This window comes from Manis pentadactyla, chromosome 5, assembly GCF_030020395.1.
Source record: "Manis pentadactyla isolate mManPen7 chromosome 5, mManPen7.hap1, whole genome shotgun sequence".
Taxonomy (NCBI): Eukaryota; Metazoa; Chordata; class Mammalia; order Pholidota; family Manidae; genus Manis; species Manis pentadactyla.
In genome coordinates, this window is record NC_080023.1 from 175,292,612 (window position 1) to 175,309,927 (window position 17,316).

At 46.1% G+C, this 17,316-nt stretch overlaps 1 protein-coding gene and 1 long non-coding RNA gene across 3 annotated transcripts; one reads left to right on the forward strand and one right to left on the reverse strand.

Annotated features, from left to right (window-relative positions):
- Positions 1-140: 140 nt before the first annotated feature.
- Positions 141-7,457, forward strand: FAM217B (family with sequence similarity 217 member B). 2 transcript variants are annotated; one of them, XM_057503128.1, is made up of 3 exons: positions 141-240; positions 1,954-2,039; positions 3,451-7,457. In XM_057503128.1, the coding sequence occupies exons 2-3, from the start codon at positions 2,014-2,016 to the stop codon at positions 4,598-4,600; spliced, it is 1,176 nt and encodes a 391-aa protein (XP_057359111.1). In that variant the 5' UTR covers positions 141-240; positions 1,954-2,013; the 3' UTR covers positions 4,601-7,457. The 2 variants fall into 2 exon arrangements, with proteins under 2 accessions (XP_057359111.1, XP_057359110.1); XM_057503127.1 differs by lacking the exon at positions 141-240 and adding an exon at positions 1,736-1,841.
- Positions 4,363-16,047, reverse strand: LOC130683916 (uncharacterized). The gene is made up of 5 exons (XR_008998048.1): positions 15,980-16,047; positions 13,510-13,553; positions 12,999-13,162; positions 11,451-11,522; positions 4,363-4,492 (listed from the first exon to the last, which is right to left on the reverse strand). It is a non-coding gene; the product is annotated as an uncharacterized LOC130683916 (long non-coding RNA).
- Between the last annotated feature and the right edge of the window lie 1,269 nt (positions 16,048-17,316).

A 17,316-nucleotide genomic window follows, 5' to 3' on the forward strand; every position in this document is an offset into this window, starting at 1 on the left:
TCGGAGGTTCTGGGCGGAAGGCGGTGCTGGCGGGGCGGCCCCGCCCACCTTCCCGGCCTGGCGTCTCCCGCCGCGCCGCAGCTGTCGGGGTGCGCCTCCCGGCGAGCCCCTGCCCCGCCCCGGTGACGCCGCTGCCCCGCCTCCGCGCCCTGCGCAGCGCGCCGCAATCCGGCCTCAGCGCCCGGCTCCGGGAAGGAGCGGCCACGGCCTCGTCACGTGTCCTCGGCGGTGGCGAGACAGGTCTGATCAATTTCCGCCTGCATGCCGCGGTGCTGCCCGTGCGGATCGCAGAGCTGTGTCGGAGCGCCCGCTGCACCGGGAGCGCGCGTGCTGCGGGTCCTCGCGTTTCTGGGTTACTGGGGAGGAGGCGGGGGCAAAATCCAGCCTTTCCGGGGGCTGGTTCCCACGCTAATTTTAGGATTGAGTCAGCCAGCCCTTCAGACTCATGCACTGCAACCTGGACCTGCGGCCAGACCAGGAGCTCGCCGCGCAGGGGAGAAGCACCCTGTCCGCCGGTCCCCGCGGTGCTTTACTGCGCGGACCGCCCGCCAATCCGGGGTGTGGTGGGGGGCGGGGGAATCCCTGGGCGCCAGGCCAGAGAGGATGACGTGGGAACCAGAGTTAACACCCTGTGATGAATTAATGCAGCAGCCAAAGTTAATCAGTCTCTGGTGCTTGGGAAGCATTTTTGTAGACTGAATCCCATTTTTAGCTTTGTTCCGATACATGCCTGAACCTTCAGGGAAGCCGGGAGCTTGTTTTCTGCATCCTTAGGACCCTGAAGGCATTCCTCTTTTACTTCACTCAGTAACTTTGCGCAGAAAACGGTGCAGCCTATGGCGTAAAGCTTGGCAGGTGAAATGAAGTGTAAAAAGATGGAGTGCGCTTCCTAGATCGCAGTTTGGGGTCAGGTATTCCGGAGAGTTCCTTTTTACCTGGAGGGACAGAGCAGAAAGAAAACCAAACAAACGAAAGAGGGCCGAGAAAGAACATTTTCTACATCTGAAGTGAACTTGTCGATTAGGGTGTAATTCGTTAATGTGAGAGCCCATCTGTGGTTTTTATTACCATCATATGAACACTGAATAGAAGGCATCCATGCTTATTATAGAAAATAATACAGCAAAGTTTCAGGAAGACGGAAATCTTTAATCCCATTTTACAGAGGCGGGGATGGTAGGAAGAAAGAAGTATTCACTTTCAAAACGGGACACTCTTAGGCCACTCACAGTAAGAGGGGAAAGCAGCATTCCTGGTATGAACCAACAAAATGTCTCAAGTACATAACATAGTATCTATTAATATATTCGTAATCTTTTAACAGATTGATGTCATAGTGAAGGCAGAAGAATGGAAAGGGAGCCTTCCCAGATTTAAGCTCCATGAGAGTGGCATGTGCTGTCCCCTAGGCTCTCCAGGAATTATTTGTTGAGTGAATGAAGTGGGAGTTCTGGAGTGACATATAACCTTAATTAGCTGCACATATTTCCTCAAGTGTAACTTCCAAGGAGACTGTGTGCATGTGCAGAGATGGAATCCATTTGCAGCACTTAATCTTGTATCTCACATCCACTGTGAGAAAGAGAAGAGATTAAACTGTAAACAGAAGGCAGTATCCCCCCACCAATATTTCAGTACTTACGTGAATCATCAAAAACAAGTGAAAACCAGCCCAGTACTGGTGATAGGACCATGTGCAACCGGTACTGACAGTTTCTGTTGCTTCTAGTTCCGGTGGGGAGGAGTCCTTTCCCAATATAAGGGGAATAAAGAAGTCATTTCCTCAGCTGTCATCATCTTCCAGCAGATTGAGCAAGAATATTTCAAGCACTACAGAAAAGGTGGTGTAAACTTTGGAGGGAAATCTTAGATTTGTTCTGTTTTTCTGTGTGTGTTTGTTTCACGTGTGTGTGTGTCCATAGTATTTTTTTTTACTGCATGTCTGTTTTTCAGACAGCCCAGCAAACCATAAATCATGATCAGCCATGTGATTTTTTCCAGAAAGGGAATAGGATGAATATATCTCATCAGAAAAGCAGGTACACAAGTTTTCATATAATGGCTTTATCTGGCAAAAGGCATGTTATCACTGTTCCCCAGCTTGAATGTGTGTGGTTGCAAAGTAATATATGTCTGTGGATAAGAAATATATATTTGTATTTCTTATCCACCAGAAATGAGTGGGCAAAGTGTTTTAAACGTTACCAGTGAATAAAAATTCCAGAGGCCATAATTCTGCCACGTTTAGCAGAAGGTACAATTTTGGATAAGCCCCTTGATCATCTTTTTGTGTTCATGTCCTTTTATATAAAAGGGACACTGATAATAATTTTCATGGATGCACACTGATAGCTAGAGGTAAACAAAAGTTTTAACAGGATTGGTTTTAAGTTCTAAGTAATGGCCATACCTCTATTTCTTCAACTTTCATTGAGCACACATTATGCTATTGGCAACAATTGAACATCCTCCACATTTATTAATGAAGAGGTAGCCCTTGTCAAATAATTGCTTAGTGTGGTAGAAACCCCTGGACAAATGAACCCCTGGAAAACATGTTTTCCATGTATTTCTTCTACCCACCTGATTAATATTACTGAGAAGTATTATTAATCTTAGTAAAATGCTATGTTCTTGGTAAATAAATTGAAAATATTTTCAACTCTGCTATGAGATTCTGCCTCAGAATAAGTCACCACAGCAAGAATCAGGTGCTCTGCTAGTAATGTAGACAGAGCTCATTATCCCCACTGACCCGCCATTGAAAAGAGAGCATTAGCCCCATTTTTCATTCATTTTGTGTTACAAGGCACCCTGTAATTTTATTTCTGTCCTTTAAACACAATTTAAAACACAATTTTGAAAACACTTTACTAAGCTTTTGGTTTAAGGTACAGATTGTATATGCTACACTTTTTCATATTGAGATTTTGGTTGGCTCAGAATCCCCACCAATCAGTGATTAAGTTTAATGAAGCTTGCATTTTACATCTTTACTTCTAATTTAAAATAGGAATGTAAAAGAAAGCTGTGGATTTTACTTCCTAATGTTATTAAACACTGCTCAGCATTAACTGGTTGAGAGTTCCAAGACAGATTTTTTTCCAAATTAATGTTTTTTAAAATTCAATTGGCCTAAAATTATAATATAGACACTTTGAGAAATGTTTGTGTTTTTCTTAAATGCTAATATTTGGTATAAAACAGAATCCTTGCATTTACTTTTGGCACCTGTATTACATAATGGTTCTTAAAGTATTACCTGGGAAATTGTTCTGTAATGTGTTCTATTTGAATGATCCGCTCTGTAAGGAATTAAAGGCCTTATGTTTTCTAATGCCTAGTGAGGAGCTGATGTACCTCTAGAGAATTCTTTTCATGTATTTGTTTAATCATAGCCAGACCAGTTTTTGTCATATGTACTAAGACTTGCAGTTTTATTTCTCACAGCAATATGAATGCTGGCCCATCTTGGAGTAAAGTACAGTGCTCAAAGAATTCGTCAGTAAAAAGGCAGAGCAGATCCCAAGCCCCCCACGTTTCCCCCCAGCCAAGAAGCAGCCTTGGAAGCATCCCCCAGCTGACTGAGGACAGACTTAAAGAAGGCGTCTCCCCCAAAGACAAACCTGAGAGGAGTCTCCTCAGTTCCGGGTGTCGGGGGGCCTCAGGGAACAAACTGTTTCTTGACTTCCAGTCAATGAAAATTATGAAAGACACCGATGAGGACAGCGCGAGCGACCTCTCTGATTCGGAGAGAGTCCCCGTTCCTCCTTCTCCCCTCACACCTCCAGATCTTAACCTTCGAGCTGAAGAAGTTGATCCCATTGACTTCAGTCTTCATCCAGGTCAGGGCTCTGCAAAGCCTGAGTACTGTTACCCTGACTTCCTTCCACCCCCTTTCAACTCTTGGGACCTCCGGGACATGGCTGGGCTCCCACACGCAGAGCACAGGACTGGAGTCGGGCTGCGAACTGGAGGACTTCTCGGGAAGTACATTGATAGGCTTATTCAGCTTGAGTGGCTGCAGATACAGACCGTACAGGGCGAGAGAGGAAAGGCGGCCAAAGCCAGGCCTCCCACAGCCCCCGGGACTGCAGGACCTCTGAAAAGCCCTGGGCGAAGAAAGCTCTTTGCAAGCACTCTATCCAAGCCTCACCATGAAGGGGCTTCAAAGTCAGGCCCTGCATGGAAGAAAGACTTTCACCACGAAGAAGCCCTTCCATCATATTGTACATCAGAGACATCCTCCCAGTCCCTCTGTGTGCTGAGTAGTAGTAGATTAGGTTCTCAGAAGCAGACTCTTGACATGAGGACAGAGGAGAAGAAAAAGAAATCAAAGAAGAGTAGCAAGCTGCAGCGCTGGGACTTACCCTGTAGTGACGGCAGCCTTTGGATTGAGAGCAGTGGTAACATTCGGATTCCCAAGCAGTCGGGGCTGATGGTGGACTCCACCGACTCCCAGAAGGCCTCCAGAACACCAGCGCGTGTGAACCTGAAGAAAAAGGGAAACGTCAATAACTGTGGCCATGCCACTCTATCCAGTGAGAAGAAACTCAAAACAAATGGGGTAAAGCAAAACACATTTAAGTTCAAACCATAACCAAAATGCTGGCTTGCGAAGACCTGCAAATATCTAAGTATTAGACCTTTTCCAAAAGTTACAGCCCTGTGATTTTTAAGAAATGTTACTATTGACATTTTAGTGTAGACCCCACCCAACCCAGGCATACTAGCATTGTTTCCAAAGTAAGGTGTCCTTCAATAAGCCTTTCTTTGTATTGACAGTCTTAAGCAAATGAGAGCCCTTCAGTTAAAAGTTGTTCTAGGTCTATGTCATACAAAGAAATAAACTGACAGGTCTCCTGGGGAGGAACAAAATAAACTCTGAACAGCAGTTCGCCATGTACACCAGCAGTGGTGATGTTTAACTCCCCGTTTTCACTGCACATAAATGCATGAACTAGTGCAACTGCTCTAAACGGTTTAGAATTGGAAACGTCTGAAATGGGGCGCTCGGCAGCCGCCTCATAACCTGTGCAAAGAGGCCTCTTCAGTTTACAGGTGACAGTGAAGCCCATTTTCGTGTTCTCTAAACTGAGGCTAACATAGTGCACAGACTGGGCAGGTGGAATGCCGTGGGCTTAAGTGTGATCCTTGCTATCTGGTGGGAGGTAAGAATGGCACATCGGGCACCCTAGCATTTCTCTGGAGAGAAGCCACGGGAAAGGCACCTTTACAGAGCTTGTAAATGAAGGGCCTATAATCCAGATAGAAACATGGAGCCACTGTGAATGTAAGAGTTATTACAGGCCTGTTTTGGTACCTGGATCCTGCTGTCCATAATCAGAATAATGATGAGCTGTTTCGGTTTGCAAGAGCAGGATTGTGCAATCTTGCCGGAGGGCACAGGGGAGAGGACACATTTCAAGAAGGAGGGCCACCGGAAGATGGATCAAGTTACTGGGTGGTTCCTTCTTATTTATCTGCAGTTAGGTCACACCTACCTGCCCCTCCTGTGTGCTATGAGGCTTCTTTTGGTATCACAGTGAATATCTTTAAAGCCTCTGGTTGACTACTTCTCAATAGACAGTGTGGTTTAATGACTGTAGCTGATTGGTTATCCCTTTGAACAATGATTCTGTTTGCTGTTTTACATGTTTCTGTTTTTTTACCTTTGGGGCAAATGAAAATCTTAGCACTTTTCATTTGCAAATGTAGAGTAGCCTGCAGACTTTCACACCGCGGGCATGCAAGGCATTTTTAAAGTTAACATCAGGACAAGATGAGTTTATCATGAAAATGAGTAAAAGTTCAATATCAAGATTGCCTTAAAATCTGATTTTAATCATATTAAACAACATATAAAATTTTTATGATAGTCTTTTTCTTCCAGTACTTTATTTCCAGATTTTTCCAGATTCCCTCCTTAATCTGCCACACCACCTGGAGAAAGCATGCTCTCACGCTAAGGTCTCCCACCTTTTTATATGAACCGAAGATGTCCACCTAGTAGGCATTGCTTCTCTGGCTCTCAGTTAACACTGTGACTCTTGTACTCAGTATATACATTGCATTTTGAAGATAGCACTTTTCTTATCCTCACTGTGGCTCCTGAGTGGTGCCCCATGCGTCCCTCACCTGCCCTCCTCCTCGTGAGCGCAGATGGACTAGTCCTTGTACATGCTGGCACCTCATGATTTTCCCTGCTAGCTTTTTTTCTGCAGCTCTTGATTAAGTTTCAGGGCTGATAATCTCTGAAGTACATACTCCTGGTATTATACTAAGTGGTTTGCACTGAGTTGCCGCTTTTCCCCATCATGCACCTGAGGGGTCCTCTTGGAGATGCTGATGGGTGACGTGGCCAGGGTCTACCTCTCCAGCCTGTGTACATCTGAGCTGAAGACCATCCTGATTACAAAATTTAGAGGAAATTCCTCAGATGTTACATGTATTCTGTGCTCTTTGAATTGAATTGTTTAATTTGGGGAACAGTCATAATGTCTTACATGTTAAGACACTTTTAAAGCCTGAAACAGTGACTTGGCTTGTTTATGGTTTTGCCTCAGGTCGATGGCTTCTTTTAACCAATATAGTGGTTAGATCCGAACTCCTAATGAACAGCATAGGTTCATTACAGAATGTAAGCACAATTTTATGATTTCTGATATGCATATCTAATACATCTTAACATGTTAAAGGCTGTAGATAAGAATCTTGTCATTTTCAAGTAGACAACATTGGAAGGTTAAGTCTGAACTAATTCAGTTCATCAAGTCTCAGCACTGAACGTTACGCTAGGTAAGTGACAGGAGTCACTGTATTTCTAAGAAGTGCCTCTCATTTCTGGGGAGTTGCTTACTTATGTGTTGCATTTAAACCAATTAAGGTTAAAAAAAATTTAGAGACTGTAAGAACTACTTCTCAGGGTTGGCATCAGTGGAAAAAGTTGTGAAAAATATAAAAAAATGAACTATAAAAATATATCAGTATTAACTACAAGTGTTTAAACTGAGACTATTTCTCAAATCTTTAATGACTAAACTGGCTGAAAGTTTGTAATGAACTTGAATCATGTGGGATTGATGACCTATGACTAAAGAGGTAGGGGAGACGTCCTTGGTCTTCTGATAGCTACTAGCTGAAAGGTCCATGTTTGTAGTGGTTCTAGGTCCATTGGCTTAGTTTCCAAAAAGGCAGAAGAACTTCCACCTTACGTGATTTAAAATTGTTATTGCCTCTTTTGTTTATGCACACTTACTTGAGTAGTTACCTAAAAATGTAAAAGCCTTGGTGCTATTGCACTTCAAAGGTAATAGAGAAGCAGTATTTACTATTTATTCATGTACCTGTACAAAGCTCCATTCAAAATGGCCTAAAAATATTCAGCACGTTTGCTGTTTGCTGTTATAATTATTGTACACTTGGCTTTGTATAAAATAAAACAGGATTTTTCCTTCCCTGTTCTGGATTATTCCTTCCTGTAGGTCATGTGGGCAGTAGAAAAATATTGTCTGGATTTTCCTGGCACGGTTTTGTTTTTTTATGCATTTCTCTTTATGAGTTTGTCCTGTTTCTCCCGGGTTATGTCTGAGGACTGCTGAGGAGGAAGTCTGTTCCAGCTCCTTCCTTAATTCTAACCAACAGACAGGACAACGGACAACGTCACTAGGCGCCTCTGAGAAGCTGTACATTTCCTGAGTCCCTCGTCCTCTTACTGCCCCCAGAAGGCACTGAGGGTTAGGAAAGCAGAACGGAAACTCAGAAAAATTAAAGTAACGCGAGACAGAACTCACACCGCCCCCACGCTGGCCTTTCCAGGATGTCGCTGGATAGGCGAGGGCAGCTTTGGGCAACTCCCGCCGGGCATATCCTCAAAGGCCCCTTTCTCCTCCTTCCAAACTCTCTCCTGACAATGATGTGCCTTCTTCTGAGTCTACCAAATAGTGGCAGTTTAAAAAATAATTTTTAAACTAAGTTTTAATACATAATTAAAATATAATTTTTCGTTAAAATATATAATTCTGTTTGAAAACATTAAACTGGGTAAATTTTAGAGATCTTACTGGCTTTATTCAGTGGTTCGTGGTTTGGGCAGCACCGATCTAGCAGATAAAGGAGCTCCAAGGACATGTTGGGCATGGATGATAGAGGCAGGAGGGGACAAGGAGTCACCCTAGGCAAACGTGGGCTGACTGTATGCAAAGCGACTGTGCTCCGGGGACAGCAGGGATCCTGTCAGGCAGATGACCCACCTCGTTGCTGGGGCAATCCCTGATGGACTACTTTGAGATTCCTTTTCTGGGGGAACCAGAATTGTAATTAAGTCTTGGTTTGGTGATGCGGGGCTTGGCATAAGTGAATCCATTTGGAGCCTGTTGTCTTGTTTTAAACAAGGGTGGGGGAAGTTAAAGATAATTTTTTGGTAGTTTTAAAATTAACCATGGTAGAGATTTGAGTCCTTAGTCTGTACAGAAAATGGTACATTACTTTTGGAGGTTGCTATTTTATCCACGAGGTGACAACGACTAAGCCTTTATGGGTAGCTCTGGATTTGTTCTGAGCGCACCTTCCCATCAAATGAAAAGGTTTTTATGATAGCCAAAAAGAAATGGGAGAGAAAAGGACTGTTTGACTTCAGACATGTTCTTTATTCAGCTTCACTCTGCCATCAGAGACTTAAGTGGTCGGTTCATGTCGCCAGGTGTCGTTGGGTACACCATATCACTGCTAAAAGACACATCCATGTTGAGGCATGTGCAAAAGGGTATAAGTTCAAGTATATTGAGAAAAAGCTGATTCAGGTCAGCCAGGGCCAGACCAGAAGTGGTTAGGATTTCAAGGGAAGGTGCAGGAGCGAGGGAGTTACTTACTGGCTATCACTTAGGCATTGCGTTATTTGGGAGAGCCTCACAGGTTGGTTGTGACTGGTGGTTCTTCCCGACCTTGAGGAATTCGCAGGAATTGACTCTGGCTACGGTTCTGGTGTGCCTGCCTAGGTATGAATTAACTAAAACTTTTTACTTGGGGTCTCAGAAGAGCAATTTGGGGAGCACAGATTCCGGAGTAACCTCAAAAGTGTCCCACTTGTGGGAAAAGCGAGGGGGTTTTAAGAGAAAGATGAGGGAGCAATTACATGATTCAGATGAAGAAGAGAAGAGACTGATTTTGGTGCTAGTGGGTTGAGCTGTTTTTGGTTAACCTCTAATGGTGTTGCTGGTGCTATTAAACCAAGTATCAGTCAACTGTTCTGTCACCATAAAGCGCGAGTTTTGAGGCCTGAGTGCCAGTCCTGTTGGATTTTATGAGCAAATGCTGATAAAACAGTTATTGGTTTTGGCCCAGTTCAAGACTGCATTCGTTAAAAGGCAAAGTGGAGATTCAAAATGGAGTTTCTCATGTCCAGAAATTGTACACAATTCCATATAGGCTATCAAATCCCCTCAGTCTAATGGCCTCCTAGATGGATGACTTTAACATCATAAAACATGACATCTAGCACAAAATAATGCTCAAGGAAGTTAACATGCCATTAACTTATACAAATCTTCATAGAGACCCTGTTTGAAAAAATAAGATTCAACTATCCTGGTCCTCAGCAATTTGATTACTTAAGGAATTAACACTGGAAAATATACATGGAATTTTAAGTAGTGGGATAGTCATGAATACAATTTATGGTCCTAGCTTGAATGATATTTTAGAGAAAACCAAAGATATATATTTAACTGTAGATGACATGCAGCTAGCAGTTTCATGCCTTACTACTCAGACTGTGGGCCCAACTCAGACCTAGAGAATGTGCAGCAGCACAGAACATGCCACCCCAAAATATGCCACTCCTATTTTGAGTTGAAGGCACTGAAAAACAAAAACAAAAACAGAGAAAAGCACCTGACCTCTCTTCTTTTCCTTAAAAGCAAGAGATGAAATTCCTACATGAAAGATGCCTCCCCTGTACCAGAGGAAAAGCACCCCTCTTACCATCAGGAACAAAAAGCTGAGACAGAGAACATTCTACATGGATTTTATTTGTTAAAATGACTCTGACCTTCCTCAGCGTCCCCACATACTTTAGTCACTTTTCCACAATTGCTTCTCTTTGTTCAACTTAACATAAAAGCAAGTAAGTGTTACCATTTCTTTGGGTCTTCCTTCCTTATGAAGGGTCCCATGTCAAGTAACATTTGTATTAAATAAATCGGCATGAGCTTTTCCTGCTGTCAGTGCCTTATGTCAACGTAATTCTCAGGCCCAACCAAAAAGAACTGTTAAGTGGCTGAAGGACAGCAGAATTCGCCATCCCAAAATGTGCCTCTTTGCCATAGGGTTATTTTAGGCTGATTATTTTTGAGAAACAGCAGACACAGGAGAAACTCGAAAACTGAGCTGAAGTTGCCCTTTAAAAAGAACACTGGGGTGCCTGAGGGAAATCCCAGGTGTAAGGGTGTCCCCTGCTGTACCAGGAAGAGGAGGATGACTCATTCTCTAAAGCCTCTTATCAACTCTTATCTTCTTACGGCCCTGACTTTAACTGTTAACAACCATACCTGTTAAGGGCCTTTCTGGACAGCTCCCTGCAACCAGCTCCCAACACCCTCCACACTTATCTTTAGCTGGACACAGTATTTAAGGGGGTGGCTTGGGCCATTTCAGGGAAATATTCAGTTTTCCTGGGTCTCTCCCAAACATGCAGTAAGTATACGTGGTATTAAACTCGTATTTGTTTTTCTCCTGTTAGTTCGTCTTTTATTATGGGGGGTAGGGGCTGGGGTCTCAGCCAAGAACCTAGAAGGGTAGAGGGAAGTGATTTTTCCTCCCCCGTAAGGGTAAAGGTCAAAGTTGACCTCCCCTCCAGAATGAAAGCCTGCATTTTAACCAGCTCTCCGGCGGGAAAGTCTGAGACACCTGCTTGCATGGCACGCAGGAGTGTGCCTGCTTGAACTGGCCGTCAGTGGCTGACCAGTCCCCTCTCCTTGCTGTGGCCTCTATGTCTTTGGCTTCTCTGTTTACTCCAGGCAGTGGGCTATCTCTTTGTTCAAGAGTAGGTCACTAAAATGAGTCATTTATGGCCTCTGATAATCTGCAAGTGAGATCTCAACTAAGGAGTTAAGATTTTTTACAGCAAGTCCACTTTGAGCGCATTTTTCTGATATTCGTATACTTCTATTTTTAAATTCCAGGCATGAAAAACTCACTGCATCCTTCTGGCCAGGTTTAGAAGAGCCACAACTACCTGTCCCCAGGCAGCTCCTTGAAACCCGTTTCTCAGGAGAGGTCCATCTTGCTTAAACAAAAGAAAAGGAAGGCCTCATTTTTTTCCTCTGTTGCTCGATTTTCTACATATTGGAATGAAATCCCTCTTATTTAGGAGTCTTATGCCATAATGAAAGGAATGATCTACCACGTTTAACTGAAGATGTTGTACTTTTAAAAAGTACATTATTTTTTACCTCAAAAGGATGGTTTTGATGGTAAATAAACAGCTTCAAATTTCTCTCTCTCCTTATCTTCATTCTCCTTCCCTAAAAAAGGGAAAAAATATTTATGTACATAAATGACTGAAAAAAAAGAGCTTAGTAATTCTATATTATTTATTTCACAACACCTGGGAAGAGCAAAAAATGAAAGACACTCCAGTTGGTGTACCTGGCAGTGTGTTTTCCTGATTGCTCATCTGCAACGATTAGTTGAGGAAATAGGGGCAAAAGATTAAAATCTCTCAACGGAAATGTTCTGGCCAGTTCTTGGTGGTTGGTTCAAAATACTAAAGCATAAGGAACCCCACTTTCTGATCCGTCTATGTGACTACTAACGGATCAAAACAGAAAAGATTCCTTAGTCACTGAAAATAAATTAAGAAACACAAATGAATGATTTTATTCTTATGTGAAGTCTAACACCCTTCCGTTCTTACACACGTTATACTGGAGCACACATGTTAGACACACGATGTTAGATATTGGGGCAAAACTATGCTTAATCATAACTAGGGATTTTTTTACTGCTGGAGTCAGATTCACTTTTCTGATTTTTTCCCCCAATGTGGTATTACAGAAAAGTTTTCGACTGTACTGAAAACTTGAGAGAACTCAACAGTGAACACCCACATGCTCACTCTCTGGCTCGACGGTCCTGCCTCGGGCATCCCTTCACCCACTGCCTCTGCCCAGCACCCAGCTCTGGGCATTTTCTGCCTGCGGTAGGCAGCTCTCGGTGCCTCCCGGCCCTTGTCCGTTGGCAGGCTGGGCTTCTGAGAGCCACGTCCCCAGGACTGGAGGCAAGGCCCTCCCCTGGGTTTTTGGTTTTGTTTTTTTCCATAACTCTTCCTGGGACAATTCTGAGAAATTAAAACTTCTCTTGTGGCTATGCAGGAATGGGAGCTTGGACTCAGAATTATCTGACCGGAAAATAAATTTTAGGCGAGTGGATATCCATGGTGAGGTCTCAACCCAGTGAAGGTCTGCACGTGGTCCATTTGGTTTTTCCTGATTGGAGTTTTCAGCCCTTTCCAAGCTCTTTCCATCCCTCAATTCCATCTTGGGTACATTTCCCAGGCTCTTCAGTTGATGAAACCAGCCCAATTTAAAATGCCAGGGTCAGCCTTGATTTAAACCCAATGTCCTCCCGCCCCTCCCAGCGCAGGCTGGCCTCCTGGTCAGCATGTGACAGTAGGTGGGCGAGCTTGGCCCCTCCCCCCACCCCACGGAGAGGCGGCCGTGGCTGTGGTTTGCCCCTGGGACACCTCTGCTCCCTCCGTCTTCCAGGCCCTGGTTCCTCGGTGCTGGGGGTAGACGAGAAATTAAAGGGAAAGCCCGTGTCTCCCTCTGACAGACCATTCCTCCTCGCTTCCCGGAGGCTGGTCCAGCTCTGTGCAGGTGGTGTCCATGGGGCCCAACGCTGGACATCTCTGTGCGGCATGCGGTGCCCTCCACCCGCGTCATCCCTCTTGGGGCAGGAAGAAGGCTCGTGCCCCACCATTTCTCTTCTTGGACGTTTACCTGACCGGCATGAGAATGCTGTCTCCTCGCCATGCCAGATGCCAGATGCAGGAAGCGCTGGGCACCACCTCGCCATCTTTCTCCAAGTCCTGCTGTCAGCCGCAGCTCCCTGCTCCTCAGCTGGGCAGAGCACCTGGCCAGCCAGACTGCCCCTTGGCAGAAGTCTGAGCGGGGATGGGACACCAGGCCTTGGCGTCACCCTAAGTCCCCGTGACTCTCCTGCCGCTCCTGTTCCATTCACTGGGAAAACCCAATCCACTTACTCCCCGCAGTGGAAGGAAAGCGTCCCGTCCGCTCTTAGGGCAAAAGAGGCATGCAGAGGGCAGCTGACACCCCCCAACCCCCACTCCTGACTACAGTGGGTGGCAGGGCGGGCGGGGAGGCCGGGGTGACAGGACCGTTCTGCCGTATGTTTAGGAGCCCTGAGGTGTCGGGCCCTGACTGTCGGTGTCTCTTTTCAGAACGTCATGGATGTATTGCTCCCTTCCTCCCAGTTGAGGGCCCTGCTCACCGACTCCTGGGCAAGAAGAAGCTTCCCATGCAACATGCTTTTCCCTGGAAAGACAGAAAATGAACATGCTTATGTCGTCTTGATTAACAACCCTGAAAATGAGACTCAGTGAGCGCTTGGCTTTGGTGGAAACCCTGATTGACACAGCAATTCAAGACAAAATTAATCCTTTCTTAGAAGCACTCCTGATGTGTTTATCATTACAAAAAATGCTGAGGCCTTGGGGTAGGTCGGGCATCCCTCAGCACCCAAGGTGAGAATGCTGAGTGTTGAGTCCAGATAAGCAATTGCAGCTCATACTTCCTTTTAACAATCTGCTCCGTTTGTCTCACAAGCGACCCCATCTCTTCTGTTATCAGCTTCCATTGGTCTGGGAGCTGCCACCTTGTGGCCACGAGGCATTACTGCACTTCTGAGGACTGGGGAATGGGTTTCTCAGAACAGAAAGGGAGTCACCCAGCCTGGGAAGGGTTGCCTCATTGGAAACTGACTTCTTGCTCAGTTATTTTTAAGTGTTTGAGGATGTTGAAATGTTGGTTGTTTTTCATATATTAAAATACCAATTTCTTTCGACTTAGAGCACAGGTAATGGCAGACGGACCCCTTCCCTAGAACCCCCAGGCCCCTCCAGGTCTCCGGAGGTCAGCACACTGCCTTCCAGCTCCACGTCGCCCGCCTTAGCATCTTTCCAGCGTGAGGGCGCTCAGCCTGCACCTTTTCCCCTACAAACGTTCACGGTTTACTTACCTGACCGATAAATTCTGTATTCGTGCTTCTAACGTAACACGTTTAAATAGACTACCATAAAATAAAAAAATGTCCACTTTGAAAATAAGTACAATGTTGTAAATTCGCTAATTGTTTCTCTTTATGCGTAAGAAATATCTAGAGACCTTAAAATTGCATTTTCTTACAATAATCTTTTTGATAACAAGTTATTAATTTGGGTTAATAAAGTGTTCAAATTATAAGATTCTAGAGCATCTTAGAGGGCTATGAATGTACAGTAAGACAAGAAAGTTCACCTCTATTGGGTCTCCTAACCAATTGTTTGTATTTTAAACAAGGGAGTGTGCTGAGGTAATCAGGGCTAATAGATCTCAGATTTTGTTCTAAACTTGCCAAGTATTGCTACAGTAGCATCCCAACTTGTCCTTTTCTCCCAAATTCTAATGCAAAGACCCCGAAATTGGTACAGAGACCCTGCCCAGAGGGAGTCTCCCATTTCTCCTTCCTTCTCCTTAAATCCCAAAGTCGACAAGGCAGATTCATCTAAGTCTGTAGCCCCAGAGCCCCAAGACATGGTTGGGGTAGATTGTCACATCTTTGGAAAGGGAAAGGTGTTTTCTTTTTCTTTCATTTTCTTTTTTTTTTTCCTTAATAATATTATTCTTTCTTGGAGTCCTTTTCTAGTTCTTTTGTTTCAAAGGATAGGAATTATAGGAAATGGTCGTTAAAATATCCTGCTATAGAAAGAGATCACTGGGCATAGATTAAAAACCAAAAAGACGCAACACCCTGCCCCCGCTGCTCCCCTCCCCGCCCCCACATTTCCTGGAGATTCTGGTTTCCTGTTCTTTGGCTGAACCCTGCTCCCCCGGAGTCGGAGTCGGGTCCCAGCCCTGTGTCTGTGAGCACGTGTGGTCCTGGCAGCCCTGTTTCCTTCTACTCCTTTCCTAGGGACTCTGCTTGTCACGTATGAGGTTGAGCTTAGGGCCCAGCCCACCCGCACCCCCACCCGCACCCCACTCTGATAAACAGAAACGGCCCAGGAGAGGCGAGGAGGAAGCTGAGGTGACGGTGCTCGGGACACAGTGCCCCCGAGAACGGCTGAGAAGGCCCTGGCTGGGAGGGCAGTGCCTGGATCCGGGGAGGCCAGCACCTGATGCTTGTGCACGCTGTGGGTGTGTCCCGGGCAGCCCCACGCAGCCATGGGCTCCAGGGCCCACACATCACTGCCCCTCCTAGCACCGCTGCTGCAGGTGAGCTGCACTGGTGCCAGAACTCGGGTGTGGGTACGCATGGGCACCGGAAGTGCGGCTTCCACGGGCTTTGCCTCTCCTGGGATGAAGGGAGGGGAGAGGAGCTGAGCAGTCTGGCTGAGACTGGTGAGGAGGGCACCTGAGCAGTGGGCAGCGGGGAGCTGGCTGTCTTTAGTGTGGTAGGCAGGGGGGCCCCAGAGTTCCAACAAAGGAGGGGTTTAGGGTCCCAGTGTTTGGGGGATCATGGGCATGGGCTGAGTATGGGCATCTTAAACCTGGCTGGTATGGCACAGCCCAGTTTTATTTGGATGTACATCACACAACGTGTTAAGACGGAACAAACCTCAGCTGTGTAAGGGAAAAACTGTGAGCAGGCTGATGGGGATGGGAAGGTCACCCCTCCTGCCCACAGGTTACTGCTGCTAGGCGGAAGGGCACACCGTGGGATCAAGGCGAGGGAAGGAGGGGCCTGTGGCGTTTGTGCTCACAGCGGCCACAGTTGGTGTCGCGATGCTTGTTGGTTGTGACACAGATGCCCACAGAGCCCATGAGCTTTTCCGTATAAAACCAGAAGTAGGAGGTAGTCCAGGGGTAGGGGGCAGAGTGTGGGTGTGGACTGGGCTGCTTAGCGCCCTAACCCAGACTCCTCCACTCCCTGCTGGGGATCTGGGCCAAGTGCTTGAGCTCGATCCTCACCTTGGCTCAAGCTGGACTCTCGATGCCTGGATGCCTGGATGCCACCCACCAGAGGTTAAGATTCGGCTGATCTGGGAACATGGCCCTGGTTTCCAAAGTTTTAACTCAGTCTTATTAAGCCTCATTTTTTTCACCTGAAACAGCCAATATTTCTATTTACTTGACCTGGTGGTTGGAGAGTCAATGAGGAAATCACAGAAGGGTTTGGCACAGCAGTGGGTTGGCCGATGTGCTCCTAGGTCTGTCTGTGGGTACCTGCCCTGGCCCAGACTCTGTAACAGGCCTTGGGGATGACACAGGAAACAAAGTTGGGGGAGAGATCCCATCCACAGCATACATGCTTGTCTTGCCAATGGGTTTCAGCCCTGGACAAGTTCACTGTGGATTCAGTGAGACCCAAAAAATGACAGTGGAACGTTCTTGGGGTGAAAGGGTTTGTACCCAACTTTATTTCCACAGTGGCAGGTCAATCACTAGAATCCCATCCACTCAGAGTGAGTCTGTGTGCAGCAGGCCGGTCTCTGCCTCTGGGCCTCCCCGCCCCCGCAGCCGTCTCAGTCTGTCCTCGGCGCTGCCACCACTCCAGCCTCTGCTCTCCTGTAGCCATGCAGCCCAGAGCCCTGGGCTGAGCTCTTTAAAGAATCAGTAACAATGTATTGCCCACATGTGTGCAGTGAGCAAGCCGACCAGGGCCAGGTGAGAATCCTGGCCACAGGAACCTTCACTCCACTGTGCACCAGTGAATGCTGCTTCTGAACATGGATGCCTTGCTGGGCACTGGCTGCCCCGTGTTTGGAGAATTTCCTGGCCGCTGTTTGCATATTGAGTTGTGAGTGTTCCTACCCAGCATCATTTCTTTTCTCCGGCACTGTGTAGGGTCCTGCTTTAGAAGCCCATTTTGGCCAGGATTTGAATGTATTGCAAACCTGTCCCCACCTTCTCTTGCTCCTGCCCTGGCCTAACTGGCCTTATCAGAAACCAGAGGTGTATTTTCCTCCTCTGATGTACCAGCATGAACCTGGGCAAGTTAATTCAAGTCTGAGGGTGTGTTGGATGGAGTGGGCAGCAGCAATTGGACTGTGGGTAGTAATTCAGTGTTTGTGAAAGCAGCTTTATACAGATTCTGGGG

Excerpts from the sequence above, each read along its gene's own strand:
- FAM217B (XM_057503128.1), top strand. The coding sequence starts at position 2,014 with ATGAATATATCTCATCAGAAAAGCAG. Across the intron at positions 2,040-3,450 it reads ATATCTCATCAGAAAAGCAG|CAATATGAATGCTGGCCCAT; the intron begins GTACACAAGTTT and ends TATTTCTCACAG.